The sequence below is a fragment of the Chlorocebus sabaeus genome, chromosome 10 (genome assembly GCF_047675955.1).
Source record: "Chlorocebus sabaeus isolate Y175 chromosome 10, mChlSab1.0.hap1, whole genome shotgun sequence".
Classification (NCBI taxonomy): domain Eukaryota; kingdom Metazoa; phylum Chordata; class Mammalia; order Primates; family Cercopithecidae; genus Chlorocebus; species Chlorocebus sabaeus.
The window spans coordinates 12063765-12085272 of record NC_132913.1 but is presented as its reverse complement, the minus strand read 5'-3'; the positions used below and the strand labels follow the sequence as shown (position 1 = coordinate 12085272).

At 44.0% G+C, this 21508-nt stretch overlaps 1 protein-coding gene across 4 annotated transcripts in view; it reads right to left on the bottom strand.

Moving 5' to 3' along the window:
* SCTR (secretin receptor) overlaps positions 1–21508 on the bottom strand; it is an 80454-nt gene that overhangs the window by 41943 nt on the left and 17003 nt on the right. For 3 of the 4 annotated variants that reach the window (XM_073019616.1, XM_073019615.1, XM_007964722.3), the window contains exon 2: positions 10089–10209. The exons of the other annotated variant lie outside the window; for it this stretch is intronic. In XM_073019616.1, the coding sequence (XP_072875717.1) occupies positions 10089–10209 (121 nt within the window). The remainder of the gene's footprint in view (positions 1–10088; positions 10210–21508) is intronic. 4 annotated transcript variants of the gene reach the window in all.

Genomic DNA, 21508 nt, shown 5'->3' with positions numbered 1-21508 from the left:
CTTACCTTGGGTATGACACTTAACCTCCGTGAGCCTCAGTTTCCTCATCTGTAAAATGGGCACAGTAATATTTCCCAGGATTTTTGAGAGAATTAAATGATACGTGGGTGCAGTGGAATACTTTCTGATCCATCCATCTCTTCTTTTTTCTTCTCCTGTTTTTTTGTTGTTGTTGTTGTTGTTTTTGTTTGTTTTTGTTTTTTTGGTTTTTGTTTTTTTGCCTTTCCTCTCTCCTTCCTCCTCAGAGTGAAGTCACAGAGAAAGGCAGGAAAACTTCCTGGCTTGGGTTTCCAAAGGCCTCTGGGGGATGAAGAGATATTCTGGAATAGTCAAAGCACTTGGGAAAAACAGAAAAAGAGCAAGAATTCCCACAGGCTGGGCAGAGATGGAGGGGAAGTGATGAGTTGGGACATAGAAGGTTCCAGAAGGGGTGCAAATACCCTGCTGCCCAGCCAGCCCTGAGGAGGTGGGATGGCCCAGAGGAGAAATGGCTGTGAGGGCCGGTCTAGATGGGCAGACCACACACAGCCTTGCCGAGCCCATGTCTCCCGGCAAAGCACAGGAGGGGCCAGTGGCCCAGGATAGACGGCTCTGCCAGTCCCCACCTGTGACTGACAGCATCATCAGCCACAGGCAAAATTCCCCTGAACACGGTGGTGCTACGTGAATCTCTAGCCCCCTGGGAAAACTGCAGGGAAAGATTCAGAAATGTCTGCCATCCCAGGAGAATGTAATCAGAATTAAAGTCAGAAAATGGAGAAAGTTCTAGTTTCACCCAAAGGGGTTTATAGTTAAAGATTCGTGGTCTTTATGTTTGTGGAGCCCCTGGTCTGCAGCAGACCCAGCAATGTCAGCTTCCTCTGGCCTGCCCACAGGGATAGAGAGGTGGCCCCAGAGGCAGGTCTGGGTGGGTGGGGGGAGGGCTGAGAGAGGGGAAAGGGCCATCTGAAAGGGCAGGACAGTGCCTGGGAGTTTGCCCTGTGTCTACCCGGCGTGGAGCCTCCATCCTACAGTCCTCTATTTATAAATAAGCTCAGATGGCCTGATAAAAATCTGGGACTATTTCTGGAGCAATGTGTCAGGCTGCAGTGGCATGGGGCCAGGCTGGGCCATGATGAACTGGGCCACTCACACCCCTCCATGTCCCTGGTGCTCACTTCGTCAGCTGATGGGGTCACCAGGGAAGCCACAGCTGCTCTTTGTCTTGCCCATGTGTCTGTCCTCTCCTACCTTCTGGTTCTGCTGGTGTTTGCTCTTTCCTCTGCCTACGGACTGCCGCATCCATCTCTCGGGCACCTCCACCCCTGCTCACCCCTACTCATCCCTTTCTCCTCCCCAGAACCCACAGTGGCTTAGGACGAGCTCCTGCACAGCGGCCTGTTTCCCAGTTGCATCGTGTCTCCCTTTGCCTCTCTTGGCTCAGCCCTGGCCCCATCCCCAAGCCATCCAAGGGGCAGCCTGGTGAGTTTTCCTCAACTTTGCTAATGGCTTGACCTACAGTCTTAAGTCGAGAAGGTGTCGCTGTCATTTGTGATGGCTGAACACACAGGAGCTGTGGTCAGGATGGGGCTAGAGGAGCTGAAATCCCAGGGCAACAAAGGTATTTAAAAGCACATCACAGGAGAAATAGCTAAAGAGTCTTGGAACCAGGAATCATAAGCTGTTTGATGGGATGAACTCTCTTGAGAGTGATGAGGTGCCCATCACTGAAAGTAGTCAAGCAGAGAGTCATGGAATTAGGAGACTGGGAAGAGCATCAGACACTGAATGAAGTCTGCACTAGATGAGATGAAGAACCCTTCCAGCCCTGAGACCGAGCAGCCACTTCTCTGGAGCAGGCTGGCCCATCTATGTCCAGAAGGCCAGCCCCAGGCCAGCTTCTGAGCACGGGGAGCTAAGTCCTTCCCTTTCCAGAGACTGTACAAAGTGTGTGCCACCCTCACGGAACCCTCCTCATCCACTGAAGAACTCTTCCTCACCTGACCTAAAGCTCTTCATTTCACACCACCTTTCAAATTAAGCAAATTAAGGATTAATTGCCAGCAGCAATCTCATCTTTTTTTGTTTGTTTTCTCTAATGGAAAACCCTTCTCTCGGGAGGGTAAGGTTATCAGTCATTCACAGCTCAGTTGTGCTGTGTTTGATTAGACTGGATGGCAAAGCTGAGTCCTGTTTCAGCTCTGTGTGATCCTGGGCTGCTTGGAGACTGTTTTCTCATCTATGAAATGGGAGTAATTATAGTGCTTATTGCCCAGCTGTTTTAAGAACTAAAAATTTAAATTGTCTAGAATGTTATACGAACATAAGCTAACATATTTTGGAAAAATGAGCCAAGATCAGTGGTGCCAAGGGAAGAATGGGCAGAAGTGAGCTGTGGGCAGCCGTGGAGGATGGTCCAGGGTGTGGCTGCCAGAGGGGAACGGGGGCCAGGAGACTCCAGAAAGGAGCTAGGAGCTAGGAATGTTAGAGAAAACTGCACTGACAGCCAGCACGCGTGAAGAACTGATTCATGCTACACCGTGGATGAACCTCAAGAACATTATTCTCGGCAAAAGCAGACAGACACAAAAAATCACATAGCAAATGCTTCCGTTGATATGAAATATCCAGCATTGGCAAATCCACAGGGACAGAAAGCAGATTAGTAATAGCCAGCAGCTGGGGAGAGGGATGGAGGGGAATGATGACTTAATGGGTACAGGGATTTTATTTTGGGGTGATGAAGAGATTTTGGAATGAGATAGAGCTGGTGGCCGCATACAGCATTATGAATGTGCTAACTGCCATTGAATTATTCACTTTAAAATGGTGAATTTCATGCTATGTGAATTTCACCTCAATAAAAAAGGTACAAAATTAAAAACCTGTTTTCCTGGACCCATGCTCTGGGGAGTGGGCAACCAGCAGGCAGAGACAAGAAGGAAAAGTGGATGGCATGACCCCACTTGAAGGCAAGGACACTAAGGCTCAGAGGGGACCAGTGTCTTGCTCAAGGTCACAGAGCACCTGTGTGACAGAGCAGGACACATGCCCAGGTCTGTCTGACTGTCGAACCCATACCTTTCGTGTCACCACACTGTCCTTCTGGAACATTCTTTCCCTGGGGAGAGCCATGGCCCTTCCACCAGCCAGCTCTGAGGGGGTATTGACTTCTGTAAACAAAGTAATAAATAGCCCTGTGGGGCAGGCCATGCAGTTATTAGGGTGACCGTGAAATGTTCCCACAAAATGCCAGTAAGACCTTGGCCACCTAACCTGGAATAGCTGAAGAGTTAATTTTTTATTTGTGATAAGTGTGGCGGGCTCGGTGACAGCTCCTTGAGTGGTGTTTCCTGTAACTCGTCTGGTGTTCAAATATTAACCTCTACCCCAGGGAGCTTAACCATTAACCCTGCACCCTCAACGGAGAGCCCCAGCAGTCCCGTCCCCCAGACAGGTGCCAGGATAGAGCCTCGGTGCTGAGAGAGGCCCCCTGGGCACCAGATCTAGGCCTTGGCCATTTCTTCTCTTAGTCTTTTAGGGGATTTTTCCTCAGACATCACACCCGCTCCACAGCCCCAGATGGAGCCCTTGGCCCCGGCTTCTGACCCCCTCAGTGCAGCAGACCTGAAGACTTTTCCAGCAGGCAGAGTCCTTGGACATCTTTAGCGCTTTAAAACCATGTTTTCAAAGTAACAGATCCCCTTTCCTAAATGCACACTGCAGAAGGCCAATATGCAAAACAGATCCCAGTGACAGCTGTTTGTGATGCAAGGGTCAGCTGAGCCACCCTTTCACCCACCTGCATGCTGGCCCTCCTTGGTTCTGCCACCAGGGCCTGGCCAGACACCGCAGCTCTTGCAAAGCCAGGGGAGCCCTTTTCTCAGGGACAGTAAGGTCAGGAAGAGAGGGGTATAGTCAGGGCTTGCCCAGGTCCCCCCAGTGAGTGTGAGGCAGAAGTCAGGCAGGAATTCCCAGTGAGCTTTCTCGGCCCTGGATGCACAGTCAGGACCTGGCAGAAAGGGCTGTTGCACACTGCATGGGGTGCCTTAGGGAAGAAAGATGACCGATTCTGCTCAGATCAGTCAACCCAGAATTGAGACATGGACGTGGGTGCAACTTCCTGGAGTAATATGAATGTGCACTTGGCATTGGTAAGGTGACTGGGCAAGAGGTTCGCAGAAGAGGCAGCACCCACAGGCAGGGTTGAGCGCCTAATTGGACCCCAGCCATTCATGGCAGAGGTCAGCCTGGCTGCACCAAAGGGCTGGGACAGAGGCCGTGAGAGGAGCTGCTGCCTTCTTCAGGTAGTAATTCACTTATTCCCCACAACAGCGTCGTGAAGTTGATCCGATTCTTTTCCCCACTTTAAAATGGGCACATTGAGGAGTGGGGAGAGTCCTCTACCCAAGAGCCCCAGAAAGGAAGAGTGGCACCGACTCCGGCTGACTCTGTCTGCTTCCTGCCTGGCAGTCAGCCCTGCTCATCTCACCAGAGCCAGCCGTGAGCGGTCTCACAGAAGACCCTGTCCCACCACGGTGGGGAGAGTCTCTCCCTCGAACTGTGACAGCCCAACAGGAATTCTGGGTGCCCAGAGGGGAGCAGGAACCCCAGCCAGCATGGTCACTAGTCAGGGCCTGAGTGAGGCGGGCAGAGCCGGCTCACCACTCCACAGCGGAGGGCCAGAGAAAACAGGGACTCGCCTCCTCCCCCAAAGCCAGACCCTGGAGAGCATCCCTGCACTGGTGACCAGGACCACATTGCTCGCCTCAGCTAATTTGTGACAAGTTGGGCAGCTGGGGGCATTTGTGTCCTCTGCGGGGGCCTCGCCTGCCTCCAAGGCTCCATCTCATCTCCCACTCTCTCCTTGGGGCTGGCGGTCTTTTGCTTCCTCTTTTCTCCCTGCTCTCGGTCATGTATCTGCCCTCATTCACTCAGTCAGCCAGTCAACAAACACACACTGAATACTCGGTCTGGCAAGCCCTGTGTCAAAAACACTGGGGAAGAAGGAAGGCGACACTGTTGCTGCCTCAGGCTGGGGCAGGGACAGTCCAGGAAACACACGTTTACAGTGCAGTGCAGAGGTGCGAGGAGAAACAGTCTCCTGCAGGAGTCGGGGTGACCCACTTGGCCAGAGGAGCTATGGACACTCAGACATCATTCCTAGAGGAGTCTGAAAAGGCGGGTGGTTGCAGAGGGAAGAAGATGGAGAATGGTGTTGTAGCAGAGGGATCTGCATGTGCAAAAGCTGGAGGCAGGAAAGAAATGGACAGGCAGGAAATTGCAAGCAATTTGGTTGAGAGTTGAGCTGATTGGCAGCGTTTGGGGTGGAGATGTGGACAGGGGCCACGTCAGGAGCTGGGCCTCATCCTGGAACCACTGGAGAACAGTGGGACATTTTAAACACATCTCGTGTTAAAATAACCATCCCTTACTTCTCAGTGTAAATGAAGTTCACCATCAGCCCCCCCGAGAGGCTCCGCATTCTAGGCCTCATCTCATAGGGCTGCTGTCATCGGAATTTCAGGCATTGTCCTTGGGGAGACGAGGTGGGGGGCACCCACGACTTGGCTGCACCCCAGGCTGGCCTTGTTGGTGCCTTGCTTCTTCCTGTCCCAGACACAGTTGCTGGGGGTAGCAGGAAATCAGAAGGCTCTCTTTGGTGCCCCCATGAATGCCGTAAGACCATGGTCTGGCTCCCGAAGTGCAGTCAGAGCCAGAGGGAAAGTGCAGTCAGGTAGAGGGAAAGCAAAGGCTCACACTACGGGAGAGATGTCTGTTCTGTCCCTGTTCCTCGTGCAGTGGCCGAGTGCATGGGCTAAAGCACGTTTGCAGCATCCACGCTGCTGCCTCTGCTGCTCACACGCCCTCATGTTCCTCTGCTTCCAGCTGCTCCTGACAAATGGGGGCCGGGAGAGCTCCAGGCTGGCTCCTGGGTCCTCTTCCCTTCCCGCTCCTGTACTCTCCTGGTGCAACCTCAGCCTCACCTGCGCCTATGCGGAGGTTTATCCCCAGCCCTCATCCTCACTCTGAAGTCTCACCTCTACACGTCTAAAACTACATTTGTGATTTTTAATCTCCTCTCCTCCAAAATACTGATCTTCCTTTACTTCTTCCTCCAATTGCTCAAGTCAGACCCCTGGGGGCCATCCTGGATTCTCCGTCTCTCACCTCATTCCCAATCCAGCTCATCACCAATGTGTGGTCAGTGTCTCCCACCCACACAGCTCTGCTATGGGTGTACGCCTCTCCAGCCCTCGCAGCGGAACCTGCTTGTAACTCCTTAGCCTTAACCTTTTCTGGGCATAACCAATCTCACTTTCACCCACTGGCCCAGTATCCCTTTGTCTGGGGTCTTTCTCTAGCTACTGGAGGCAATTCTGTCCCTAAGCACAGCAGGCTGGCAGTGCAAGGGAATGAAAGCTGTGTGCCCTGAAGCAGCCCCACCTCTGACTGATGGGACACTGGTGGATGCATCCTCCAGCTCCTGTGCGACTTGGAGGCGTGTGTTCCACAAGTGCCCACAGTGATGATGCAGCATTTACCAGCTTTCTTCCCTTCCCTGTCTTGGTTCCCAGTCCTACTGATCTGGCCTGGAATCACCTGCCTCTGGGGAATCCAGACAATGACATCCTATCCAGTCCCAATGATCGTATCTCTTGCCTAGACCACCGGGCTCCCAGCGGGTCTCTCTGAACTACTCGTGTCCTTTTCCAGTTCACCTCCCACACTGTGGCAGAGGCGATCTTTCATAATGCAGACAGTCACACCCCTGGCCTCCTAAGACTCTCCTGGGCTTTTGGCCGCTCTTAGGATAGGATGAAAGTCTCCGAAGGGCCGATGAGCCCCTGTGTGCTCATCCTGCAGCAGGATCCTTCATGTCCATGCTCAGTAACCACCAGTCAGGCTCAGGCCTTGGCTCAAACATCATTTCCTCAAGAAAGCCCTCATGGAGGCCCAGGCCAGGTCAAGCCTCCTGATTAGACACTCAGGCAGACCCACATACTGCTCTTATCTCATCATTTTATATGAGTTTCTTTCCTTCCTTCCTTCCTTCCTTCCTTCCTTCCTTCTTTCCTTTCTTTCCTTTACTTTCTTTCCTTTCTTTCCTTTCTTTCCTTTCTTTCCTTTCTTTCTTCCTTTCCTTTCCTTCCTTCCTTCCTTCCTTCCTTCCTTCCTTCCTTCCTTCCTTCCTTCCTTCCTTTCTCTTTCTTTCTTTCTTTCTTTCTTTCTTTCTTTCTTTCTTTCTTTCTTTCTTTCTTTCTTTCTTTCTTTCTTTTTTTGACACAGTTTCACTCTTGTTGCCCAGGCTGGAGTGCAATGGCACGATCTTGGCTCACTGCAACCTCAGCCTCCTGGGTTCAAGTGATCTTCCTGCCTCAGTCTCCCGAGTAACTGGGATTACAGGCGCCCACCACCACACACGGCTAATTTTGTATTTTTAATAGAGACGGGGTTTCACCTTGTTGGCCAGGCTGGTCTCGAACTCCTGACCTCAGGTGATCCACCCAGAGCCTCCCAAAGTGCTGGGATTACAGGCATGAGCCACCGCGCCTGGCCATGAATTTCTAATCACTTGATCCATGTCTCCCTCACCAGGCTGAGTCGTGGTGACAATGGCAAAGCCTGCCCACTGCCATCCTTCTCTTCTTTCTTATGAAGAGGACCTGGTTTTGCTCCAGGTGGTCACATGCACAGCTATAAACTCAACCTGCAGTATCCATTGCAGCTGGGGTGGCCATGCAGTCCTATTCCGGCTGATGCAGTAGATGCAGAAGTCACCAGGAGAGTGTCAAGAAAGTCTGGCTTACAGTGTATCTCATCCCTCCTGCTAGTGACTTTCTTCTTCTTCCTGCCAGAAATGCAGGTATTCTCCTCTCCTCCCTGGAGGTACAGCAGCCATTATATGACCATGAGAACAGACGCCACACATTCAGGCAAAAGAGAGGAATCCGGAATATGGCGACATCTTGGAACTTTGCTCCAGCTCTTTTTGTAATATGCAACAAACAAATTGCTATCTGGTGAAGCCAGTGTATCGAGCTTCTGCCACGCACCGCAAAACACATTCCTAAGTGATGAGAGCACAGCCGACAACGCTCCTTTCTCACCACTCACCTGACACCACTAAGTGCTAAATAAGCATTCTTTGAATGAATGCTTTTCATTTCACACCAACTCCATAAAATAGATGTGAAAACTGAGGCCTTGTTCAAGATCAGTCTGTCTAATTGAAAAGCCTGGGCTCTCTTTTTCTTTCCTTCTCTCTTTTTAAACTGAAGAAAAATCATATAACATAACATTAACCATGAACGATTTAAAGTGTACGATTTAGTGGATTTAGTACCTTCACAATAAAATATTGTGGAAACATCACCTCTATCTAGTTCTAACACATTTTTACCAATTCCAAAAGGAAACCTGTACCCCTCAAGCAATCACTTCCCGTTGTCCCTTCCTTCAGCCCTGGTAAGCACTAATCTGTCTCTATAGGTTTGGCTCATCTGCACATTTTATATTAGTGAAATCATACAGTGTGTTCCTTTTTTTTTTTTAATATCTATTTATTTTGAGACAGAGTCTCACTCTGTCACCCAGGCTGCAGTGCAATGACATGATCTCTGCAACGTCCACCTCCCGTGCTCAAGCGATTCTCCTGCCTCAGCCTCCTGAGTAGCTGGACTTACAAGTGCCCGCCACCATGTTGGCTAATTTTTGTATTTTTAGTAGAGATGGGGGGTTTCACTATGTTGACCAGGCTGGTCTTGAACTCCTGACCTCAAATGATCTGCCCACCTCGGCTTCCCAAAGTGCTGGGATTACAGACATGAGCCACCACGCCCAGCCACAATGTGTGTCCTTTTGTATCTGGCTTGTTTCACTTAGCATTATGTTTCAAGGTTTGTCCATGCTGTAGAACGGATCACCACTTCATTCTTTTTAAAAGCTGAATAATACCCACTGGATGGATACACCACATTTTGTTTATCCATTCATCAGTTCATGGGCATTTGGGCTGTTTCCACCTCTTCATCCTTGTGGAGGGGGCCGTTACGAACATCCGTGTACAGATGTTCATATGAACCCTGCAGTGTGTTCTTAATGCTACACCCCTCCTTATCTTTAGATGACAGACAACAAAGACAAGACATTTAGGAAGGGAATAAAAATAAAGTTAACATTTAAATATAAAATTAACTCTTAAAGTGTTGATTAATAATAACAATTAATGTTTAAATTAGCAATATTTACCAGGCATCTGTATTTAACACACTTTATCTCATTTATCATTATAATCCTGAAGAAGTTATCACCTCCATTCTTTTTTTTTTTTTTTGAGACAGAGTTTTGCTCTTGTTGCCCAGGCTGGAGTGCAATGGCGCCATCTCGACTCACTGCAACCTCTGCATCCCGGGTTCAAGCAATTCTCCTGCCTCAGCCTCCCTAGTAGCTGGAATTACAGGCATGAGCCACCAAACCTGGTTAATTTTGTATTTTTAGTAGAGGTGGGGTTTCACCATATTGGTCAAGTTGGTCTCGAACTCCTGACCTCAGGTGATCCACTCACCTCGGCCTCCCAAAATGCTGGGATTACAGGCGTGAGCCACCATGCCTGGCCACCTCCATTCTACAAATCAGAAAATGGAGACTCCAGGGGCTAAATAATTTGCCTGTGTTCACACAGCCAGTGAGTGTCACCCAGTAGGCAGCCCACACTATTGTGGACCCAGGCTGCCTTTCCTACTACCTCACTCATGGAGCTGGCAGGGAGGTGGGAGAATGAATGAGAGAAAAACTGCCTTGCAAAGAAATTCCCACCAAGCTCTTAAGTTGGCCAAGTCAGCACGCAGAAGCTGATGGTAGGAAAACACTGGCTATGTTCACTTGCCCAGGAAAAGAAGAGTGGTAAGGATCTGGCTTTGGGGTCCATGTGATCTGCTCACCAGAACCACTCCAGCCCTGGCCACCCCCCCAGCTGATTGTCTGAGTAAATAAAGCTGGACCAGCCTCCCACATCCAATCCTGGCCCAGGACAAGCTCCTCCTGCCCAGCGGGACTGGATATGCTCCACCCCCAAGAGAGGACATGGGCTGTGGCAAGCCTCATACCTGGCACTGGCTGCTCCGTGCCCAGGTCTCCTGTCTGCTCTCTGGAGAGTTCCTGCAGGCACTGGTCTTGCTCTTCCCACAGTACTTGCAGCACGTCACATAGTCGGGGAAGGGCTCCAGTCTGCAAGTCCAAAACCAGGGATGTTCATCATTGCCACTAACTCAGTCCTGCCACGCAAGGACTTTCCGTGGGGGAGAATGGGGCAAGACAATGGGGATTCAACGGGGATTCAAGTAAAGCAAAGCCCTTGCCTGCAAGGATCTCCTGGTCCGCAGGAAAGGTGGAGGCAGCCACTCCTGGGGAGAATTCAGAACACAGCTGGGAAAGCTGGGATGTGTAAATCATCTGTGACTTGTCCACTGCAAATTTTGCTCTTAAGTTTTTCGAGGCTTCTGAGACCAACAAGCTGTTTGCTTTTGCAGCACCTTACTCTTTGTCTGTGGGACTTACTTTATGCTACTCCAACTGTGTAAGTCTTTTCTTTTTTGAAAGCTTAGTGTTTTTTGTTTTCTTTGGTCTTGTTTTCTGTTTTTCTAGAGACAGGGTCTTTCTCTGTCACTCAGGCTGGAGTGTCGTGGTGTGATCATAGCTCACTGCAGCCTTGATCTCCTGAGCTCAAGCAATCCTCCCACCTCAGTGCCCCCAGTAGCTAGAACTACAGGCCAGGTATGGGCCACCATGCCTGGATATAGATTTACACACACACACAAATGCACACACACACATATGTACACACACACACACACATAATAGAGAAGGGGGTCTCACTATGTTGCCCAGACTGGTATCAAACTCCTGGGATTATAGGCATGAGCCACTGTGTCCAGCCTGAAAACCTACTTATGATTCAGACAAGTTCTTTGAAACGTACACTTAACCATCTTCTCGTCCCACAGAAGAGAACATACATCCCACCGAGAACAGCAACTGCAGGGAAGAGTTGGACAGGAGGATGGAGGAGGGACTGGCACTCAGCTGTGACTTCCTCACTCTTTCCAGTGGTACACAGCTCACACACTACTGCTCTTGTCCTCTTCCTTGTGGGGTCTCACCTGGTTCTTGCTGAAGCCCATGGTCTCTGGAAATTCCAACATAATGGAGCAGGGAGAGAAGTCCTTGGAGACAAAGCCACACTCCAAATTGGCCCAAGTAAACAAAAGCTCTGGGCCAGAGAAGGGCAGCTAAGGTAGCACTATGGTCAAAAGGCTCAGAGGCAAACAGAAGTCATTCACTACTCTTTCCAGAGTAGGCTTCCTATCATGGCTCCATTATTTGGTGCCTGAGACTTGGTAAGTATAATAAATGAATATATGAATGCACAACTGAACAGATGAATACACTGCACTCCTACTTTCCTTACAAAGTACAGATGTGGCATTTTAATATTAGAGTCCTTTTACAGACATTAACTTAATCAGGTCTCAAAATAATGCAATAAAAAAAGAAATGGAAGGAAACTGAGACCCATGGTGTTAGGGGAATGACCAGGGTCATCCACCCAGCCTTCCAAGAGGTTGAGGGCCAGGTCTTACACCCCCTTGTCAATCCTCTACTAGCGATTTGCAGATGGAAATTCCAACATAATGGAGCAGGGAGAGAAGTCCTTGGAGACAAAGCCACACTCCAAATTGGCCCAAGTAAACAAAAGCTCTGGACCAGAGAAGGACAGCTAAGGTAGCACTATGGTCAAATGGCTCCGAGGCAAACAGAAGTCATCCTCTGTTTAGTTCCTATTCTGGATCTTTCATGTTACCACCCTTCACTAGTGCTGTCGGAAAGGATCTACCAGCTGTCAACAACTGCTCCTTTCCCCAACTCCCTGACACCAACTGACCAGGGTTTATGTTCCCCATGAAAAACACACATCACCTCCCCTGGCCCAGAGCTTGTGATCAGTCATGGCCGGCTGCTGCAGAAACACCTGGGCCCAGCCAGCTCTAGGATCATAGAACGCTCATTCTTTCCCCAACTCTCAGCCCTAAGTTTCCATTTTACTCCCAACACAATACAGCAAATGTGTTAATCACGTTGTTTGCCATTTAGACTCTTGATCAAAACAAGTAGTTTCCCTAATAATATAGCAATTGTCAAGAGAGCTGGCGTTGGCACACAGTTCACGCACTCCTGCTCTTGTCTTCTTCCTTGTAGGGTCTCACCTGGTGCTTGCTGAAGCCCATAGTCTCTGACACCCTCTGGCTTCTCAGTGGAGGAAGTGGAAGAGCTTGGATGGAAAAATCCACCTAGAGATGGCCAGGCACTGCCTGTTAGTTCATTGGTCGGCACACACTCCGTTTAGAGCCACTTAGAAATTAACATGACTCTCAACAGGAGAGAAAGTGCTGGAGGTAGTGAGACAAGGTATTATCTTTTAAGGAATCGTATAAAAGAAGCAGTGACCCAGAAGACAGAACAATAGAAATTATACAACCTGAACAACAGAGATAAAATAAACTGAAAATAAAAATTAAGAAACCTTGAGGAACCTGATGGGGACTATAACAAAATATCTAGCATTCATTTCTTAGGAGTTTCAGAAGGAGAGGAGAAAGAGGGTGGAGCTGAAAAAAGTACTCCAAAAAATAATGGCTGAAAACTTCCCAAATTTGGCAAGAGACATACACTTGTAGACTGAAGAACACAAACCAGCCTTGAAGAAGATAAAACCTTAAAAGTCCACACCAAGGCACATTATTTTTGAAAACTAAAGAAAAAATCTAGAAAGCAGTCAGAGAAAAACTACACTTTATCTAGAGGGGGAAAACAGTTAAGATGACAACTGATTTTCCATCAGAAGTTAGAGGAAGATGGCACAATATTTTTAAATATTTTTAAAGTGCTGAAAGAAAAGTATTGTCAACCATGAATCCTATACCCAGTAAAAATACCCTCCAGGAATGAAGGGGAAATCAAGATATTCTCAAGAAAAAGTAAAAGAATTTGTTGGCAGTAGACTCACCCTAAAAGAATGGCTAAAATAACTTCTCTAAATACGAAGAAAAAGTTAAAGAAGGAAAATTGGAACATGAGCAAGGAAGAACACAGTAAGCAAAAATGTGGGTAAATGTGATAGGTTTTCCTTCTCTTCAGTTTTCTAAATTATGTTAATTATTGAAGCAAAAATTACAACACTGTCTGATTTTGTTCTAAATGTTTATCAACTACATATTTAAGACAAGTATATTACAAATGTGGAATGATAAAGAGACAAAAATAGAGGTAAGATTCTACAGTATCCTTGAACTGGGAGTATGAGAACACCAGTAGACTATTATAAGTTATGTATATATAATGGAATATCTACGAGCAACTTAAAAAACTGCTTAAAGAGATACACTCAAAAGCACTGTAGATGAATCAAAATAGAATTTTAAAAGTTGTTCAACTAACCCACAAGAAGGCACAGAAAAGTAAACTAAGAAATAAAAAAACTTAGAGAACAAATATAAAACAAAAAATAAAAAGGCAGACTGAAGCCCTCACATATCAATAGTGACATTAAACGCAAATGGTCTAAACACACCAATTTAAAAAGAGATTGGCATATTGGATTTTAAAACATGATTATACACTGTCTATAAGAAACTCACTTTAAATATAATCTAGGCAGGTTGAAAGGATGGAACAATATATATTATGTAAATATTAATCAAATAAAGCAGGAGTGACTATATTAATGTAAGATAGATTGTAGAGCAAAAACAATAACCAGAAACAGAAAGACGCATTACATAATGATAAAAAAGGCAAGCTATCAAAAATATATAGCAATCCTAAATGTGTATGCACCAAACAATTATGCTGTAAAATATGTGAAACAAAAACTGATAGAACTGAAAGGAGAAATAGGCAAATCTACAATTTTAGTTGGATTCTACACATCCTTCTCTTAACAATGGATAGAATAACTAAACAGAAAATCAGCAAAGATGTAGGAAAACACCATTATCAAGACAATCGAATTAACATTTATAGAACATTTCACCCAACAACAGCAGAATACACATTTTAATCAAGTATTCGTGGAACATACATCAAGGAAATCATATTGTGGGCCATAAAACAAAACACAACAAATTTAAAATAACTGAAATCATATACAATGTGTTCTCTGACCACAACCAAAACAAATTAAAAATAAATAACAGAAAGAAAAGTGGAAACTCTCCAAACACTTGGAAATGAAGCAACACACTTCTAAACAATCCATGAGTTTAATATTGAAAATCAATCAATGTAATTCATCATATTAACAGCTGAAGAAAAATCACATGATCATATCAATAGAGGCAGAAAAATTATTTGAAAAAATTCAATACCCATTAATGATAAAAACTCTCAGAAAAATAGGAACAGAGGGGAACTTCTCCGACTTGATAAAGAGCATCTACAAAAAACCTACAGCTAAAATCATACTTAATGCTGACATTTCTTGCCTTAAGGATGGCAAGATGTCTACTCTCACAATTCTTATTTAACACAATATTGGAAGTCCTAGCCAATGCAATAAGACAAGAAAAAGAAATAAAGGCATACAGATAAGAAGGAGGAACATACATATATATATATGAGACACTCAGACAACTCAATAGCAAAAATAAATATATAATTCAATTTTAAAATGGGCAAAAGGACTAAATAGACATTTCTCAAAAGAAGACATACAAATGGCAGAAGGTATATGAAAAAATGCTCAACATCACTAATCATCAGAAAAATGAAAATCAAAACCATAATGAAAATTATTTCACCCTAAGACAAAAAATGATAAATGCTGGCAAGGATGAGAAGAAGGGAATGCTTGTATAATGCTGATGGGATGTATTGTAGTATAGCTATTATGGAAAACGGTATGGAAGTTTCTCAAAAAACTAAAAATAGAACTATCATATGGTCCAGGAATTCCACTTCTAGATATATATCCAAAAGAAAGGAAATCAGTATGTCAAAGAGATATATGCAGTCCCATGTTTATTGCAGCACTACTCACAATAGTCAAGATATGGAATCAATCTAAGTACCCATCAGCAGATGAGTAGATAAAGAAAATGTGGTATATATACACAGTGGAATATTATTCAGCCATAAAATCAATGAAATCCTGTCATTTGCGGCAACACAGTTGGAAATGGAGGTCATTATGCTAAGTGAATTATCCAAGCACAAAGGGACAAAAAAAAAAAACACACACACACGTTCTCACTCATATGCGGGAGCTAAAAAGGTGGATCCCATGAAGATAGAAACTAGATGGGTGGTTACCAGAGGCTGGGAAGGGTAGGGGAGAGAAGGGGTTGAAGAGAGGTTGAATAATGAGTACAAATATAGTTTTGATAGAAGAAATATGACTCAGTGTTTGATAGATCAGTAGGGTGACTATAGCTTAAAATAATCTATTGTATGTTTCACAATAGCTAGAAGACAATAATTTCAATGTTTCTAGCATAAAGAAAAGACAAATATTTAAGGTGATGGCTATGCCAATTACATTGATTTGATCTTTACAAATTATATGAATGTGTACGATTATCGTATGAACCCCAAAAATATGTATATTATATGTGCCAATTAAAAAAATTTAAATTTATAATAAAAGGTTGAAAAAGAAAAGAAATAAGCCAGGCCACGAAAAGACAAATATTGCATGTTCTCACTAGCATGTAGGAGCCTAAAAAGTGGATCTCACGGAGGTAGAAAATAGAATGGTGTTTACCACCTGCTGGGAAGGGTTGCAGGGAGGAAGGGATGAGAGATGTTGGTTAATGGGTACAAAAATACAGTTAGGTAAAAGGAATAAGTTCTAGGCTTTGATAGTATAGTAGGGAGATGATAGTTAGCAATAATTTATTATACATTTCAAAATAGCTAGAAGAATTGTAATTTTCCAACACAAAGATAAACGTTTGAGGAGATGGCTATCCCAATTACCCTGACTTGATCATAACATATTGTATACATGCATCAAAATATCACAATTACCTCCAAAATACGTAAAACTATGATACACCAATCAAAAATACAAAGAAGAAGAAAAGAAACCTATTTGCAGATAACATGACTGTCTACATAGAAAATCCCAAGGAATCTGCCAAAAAATTCCTAGAACTAGTAAGTATGTTCAGCAAGGTCTCAGGATGAACACTAAACACAGAAAAATGAATTGTATTTCCATATACTTGCAGTAAGCACATGCACAGTGAATTAAAAAAAAAAAAAAAAAAAACCAGTGGCCAGGCATAGTGGCTCATGCCTATAATCACAGCACTTTGGGAGGCCGAGGTAGGTGGATTTCTTGAGTCCAGGAGTTCAAGACCACTCTGGGCAAGATGTCAAAAACCCATTTCTACAAAAAATACACGAATTAGTTGGGTGTGGTGGCATGAGCCTGTAGTTCGAGATACTTGTGAGGCTGAGGCAGGAGGTTTAAACTCATGAGGTTGAGGCTGCAGTGAGCAGAGATTGCACCACTGCTCTCCAGACTCAGTGACAGAGTGAGACCCTGTCTCAAAAAAAAAAAAAAAAGAAAAAAAGAAAATACAGTGTCACTCAGAATCAATTAAAAAAAGAGATGCTTAGGCATAAATCCAGCAAAACATGTACATAATTTATATGCTGAGAACGACATAATGCTGGTAAAAGAAATCAAAGGTCTAAGTAAATGAAGAGACATACCATGTTCATGGATTAGAAGACTTAACATAGTAAAGATATCAGTTCCTTCCAAACCATGTTTAGCACAATTCCTATCAAAATCTCAGCAAGTGTTTTGGAGATATAAAGAAGATTATTCTAAAATTTATGTAGAAAAGCAAAAGAATGAGAATACCTAAAATAGGTGCTTTTTTTTAAACAAATGAAACAATTTATTTATAAGTGCTAAAACCAGGAACCAACTAGGACTCCCTTCAATAGGTCAGTGGATAAACAGATCATAATACAGACATATAATTGATGATTATCCAGTGATTAAAAAAAGGACTGAGCTGCTGGGCACTGTGGTTCACACTTGTAATCCCAGTGCTTTGAAAGACTGAGGCCAGAGGATTGCTTGAGTCCAGGAGTTCAAGACCAACCTGGGCGACAGAGTGAGACTTCTTCAAAAAAAAAAAAGAGAGAGAAAGAAAAAAGGAAATGAGCCATTAAGTCCCAAAGAGACACAGAGTAATCTTAAATACAGATTGCTAAGTGAAAGAAGTCAATCTAAAAAGGTTACAGGCTGGCAGTGGTGGCTTACACTTGTAATCTCAGCACTTTAGGAGGCCGAGGCAAGAGGCTTGCTTGAGTCCAGGAGTTCAAGACCAGCCTGGCAACACAGTGAGATTCCATTGCTTAAAAAAGTTGTTTTAAAAATTAGCCTGGCATGGTGGCATGCATAGGATTGCTTGAGCCTGGGAGGTGGTGGCTGCAGTGAGCCATGATAGCACTACTGCACTCCAGTCTGGGGGGGGAGAATGAGAAATAAATAAATAAATAAATAAATAAATAAATAAATAAATAAATTACATACTATACAACCTCAACTGTATGGAAAAGGCAAAAACTTTGGTGACAGTAAAAAAAAAATCAGTGGTTGCCAGGGGACAATAGGAAGGGAGAGTGGGCTAAGTCAGGAAGGAAGAATAGGTGGAACGTGGGACTTTTAGGACAGTGAATCAATTCTGCATGATACTGTAATCATGGATACATGTCATTATACATTTGTCAAAACTCATAGAATATACAACACAAAGTTTATAGTAAACTATGAACTTTAGTTAGTAATATTATATCAACATAAGCTCAGCAATTGTAATAAATAAACCACATTGATGCAAGATGCTAGTAATGGGGAAAACTGGAGAGGAGGGATTGAAAGGGTATATGGGAACTCTTTGTACTTTCCACTCAATTTTCCTGTATACCTAATTCTCTTCAACAAAATTAATTCTGTTAATTTTAGGAAAAGTGGAAAGAATCGGTTTACCCGATTTTCAGATGTATTCTATAGGTACAATAATCAAAACAGCGTATCAATGGAAGAATAGAAAAGTAGATCAACGGAAACAATAGAAAACCTAGGAATAGACCTACATAAACATGCGCAACCAATTACTGACAAAGGTACAAAGGGATTCAATGAAAGGATCGTCTTTTCAACAAATGGTGTTGAAGTAACCATACACCTGTAGACAACAAAATGAACCTTGAGCTAAGTCTCACACTTAACACAAAAAGTAACTCAAAATGGATCATGGGCTTAACTTCAAACTATAACACTTTTATTTTAAAGCATAGGAGCTTGGGTGCAGTGGCACATGCCTGTAATCTCAGCACTTTTGGAGGCTGAGGCAGGCGGATCACGTGGGATCGGGAATTCGAGATCAGCGTGGCCAACATGGTGAAACCCCGTCTCTACTAAAAATACAAAAATTAGCTGGGCGTGGTGGCGCATGCCTATAATCCCAGCTACTAGGGAGGCTGAGGCAGGAGAATCGCTTGAACCCGGGAAAAGGAGGTTGCCGTGAGCCAAGATTGTGCCACAACGCTCCAGGCTGGGCAACAGAGTGAGACTCTGTCTCAAAAAATAAAAACTAAAAATAAATAAATAAGTAAATAAAAGCATCGGAGAAAATCTTCAAATCTAAAGTTACACAGAGTTCTTATGTTTGGCACCAAAAGCAGCAGCCGTATAAGGAAAAACTGACAAATTAGACACAATAAAAATTAAAACCTTTGCTCCATGAAAAACCATGTCAAGAAGATGAAAAGACAAGCTACAGAATCAGAGAAAATATTTACAAACTACATATTCAAGAAAGGAATAATATCTAGAATATACAAAGAATGCTCAAAACTCAACAGTAAACAAGCAAAAAATCTAATTAGAACATAAGCAAAAGACACGAAGAGATAGTTTACAGAAGATATACAGATGGCAAACAAGCACATGAACATGTATTCAACGTTGTTAGCTATTAGGTAAATCAAAATTAAAACCTTTATATGGTATCACTCCATATTTATCGGAATGGCTAAAATACTCAAGTATCACCACCCAATGCTGGCAAGGTCATAGGGAAATTGGATCACTCAGACATTGCTGGTGGGAATGTCAAATGGTACACTCACTATAGAAAACAAGTTGGCAGTGTCTTAAAAACCAACCAGGCAACTAAACATTCAACTACGACAGTCCTGGGCATTTATCCCAAAGGAATGAAAACCTACATTCACAGAAAAACCTGTCCATAAATATTTATAGCAGCTTTCTTCATAATGGCCCCCAAACTTCAACAATCCAGATATTTTCCAATGGGTAAGAAGTTAAGTAAACTGTGGTACATTCATACTATGGAACTCTACTCAGTGGCAAAAAAGAGCAAACTTATTATTGATTTATGCACCAACCTAGATGAAATGCCAGAGAAATATGCTGAATGAAAAGAAGCTAAGGTGAAGAAATTACATACTATATGATTCCATTTTTCCATTTGTATAGCATTCCTTATTTTATTTTATAACTTTTTTTTTTTTTTTTTTTTGTTAGAGACAGAGTCTCTCTTAGTCACCCAGGTGCTGGAGTGCAGTGGTGCAATCATAGTTCACTACAGCGTTGAACCACCGGGCTCAAGAATCCTCCTGCCTTAGCTTCCTGCACAGGTAGGGCTACACATGTGCTGCCACAGCCAGGCTAATTTTTTAAACATATGTTTTGTAGAAATAAGGTCTCTGTTGCTAGGCTGATCTTGAACTCCTGGCCTCAAGCAATCCTCCTGCCTCAGCCTCTCAAAGTCTTGGGATTACAGACATGAGCCACCATGTCTGGCCTATATAATGCTCTTGAAATGACAAAATTATATGAATGGAGAAGAGATTCATGTTGTCAGGAGTTAAGGAAGGGGTGGGCATGGGAGGGAAGTAGAAATAACTATAGCAGGGCACCATGGAGGGCCCTTGTGGTGCCAGAAAAATTCTATATCTTGACGGTAGCAATGTCAATATCATGGTTGTAATCTTATACTATATATATGTGTATAAAACTATATATATACACACACACACACACATAGTTTTGCAAGATGTTACCATTGGGAGAAACTGGGCAAAAGTTACAAGAGATCTCTCTGTAGTATTTCTTACAACTGCATGTTAATTTACAACTATTTCAAAATAAAAAGTTGAATTACCAAAAAAAAGACAACTTAATTATCTGAGTATAAGAGAACATCTAGCTGGGTAAATTATGGTGAGTCCATTTAACAGGGTATGTTCAGGCATTACACATGATTATTTAAAGAAAGTATTTAGCAGTACAGACTATTAACGGTAATACTATGATGTTAAACAGAAAAATCAAGACACAAAATTATATGTACAGTATGATTGTAATTATGTTAAATGTACCAATGTTTGAGAGAAAAATCGGGAAGAAAATGCATGAAAATATTATAAGAATTATTTTTTAAACCTTTTAAAATAATGTTTAAATATGCAGAGGAAGGCAGACAACCAATGTGAGCACAGCCCTGCTATCACTACGTGAGCATGTCAACAGAGCTGCCGTTTGTCAGGGGAACAGGAGAAGAACGTGTCCTGTGGCTGTCGCTAGTAAGGCAGGCTGGGGGCTCAGCAGCGGTTACTTTATCAGTTTAAAGAAAGAAATTATTTCTTTAAATCAAGGTTTCTGAACTGAGAGCCAAATTTGCTATGGGTATCATGTATGAAATGCAAGTTCGCATTCCACCTCCTCGTTCTCGTTCTTTTTTTTTATTTTTGAGATGGAGTCTCGCTCTGTCGCCCAGGCTGGAGTGCAGTGGCGAGATCTTGGCTCACTGCAACCTTCACCTCCGGGGTTCAAGTGACTCTCCTGCCTCAGCCTCCTGAGTAGCTGGGACTACAGGCATGTGCCACCACACCCTGCTAATTTTTGTATTTTTAGTAGAGACAGGGTTTCACCATGTTGGCCAGATGGTCTCGATCTCTTGACCTCGTGATCTTTGGCCTCCCAAAGTGCTGGCTCGTTCTCGTTGTTACCACCAGTGATAACCTCTTTTGGTGGAGACTGCTTCCCCAATAAACATTCTTCCCTTTCTCTAGTATAATCAAAACTGAACTGGGCAATTGTTTACCCACCACAGTTACCAATTTCCTTGCAACTAAGGTGTGCCCATGAGATTACATTCTAGCAATGGATTGGAGTGAAAAACCATGTGCAAATTCTGTCTCATGCCCCTGAAGGAAAGGGACGTGCCTCCCTCTTCCATATGTGGATATCACGGTGAACCATATTCAACCATGGGGATGAGAGCAACAGCCCTAAGGCTGATTGTTCTGCTGGACTCAGAGGACTAAATCCATCCTGGACTTTGCTTCTGAACCTCCGCATTCCATCACATTCTCTTTTTAACTTCTTTCTTTCCTTCTTTCTTTCTTTCCTTCCTTC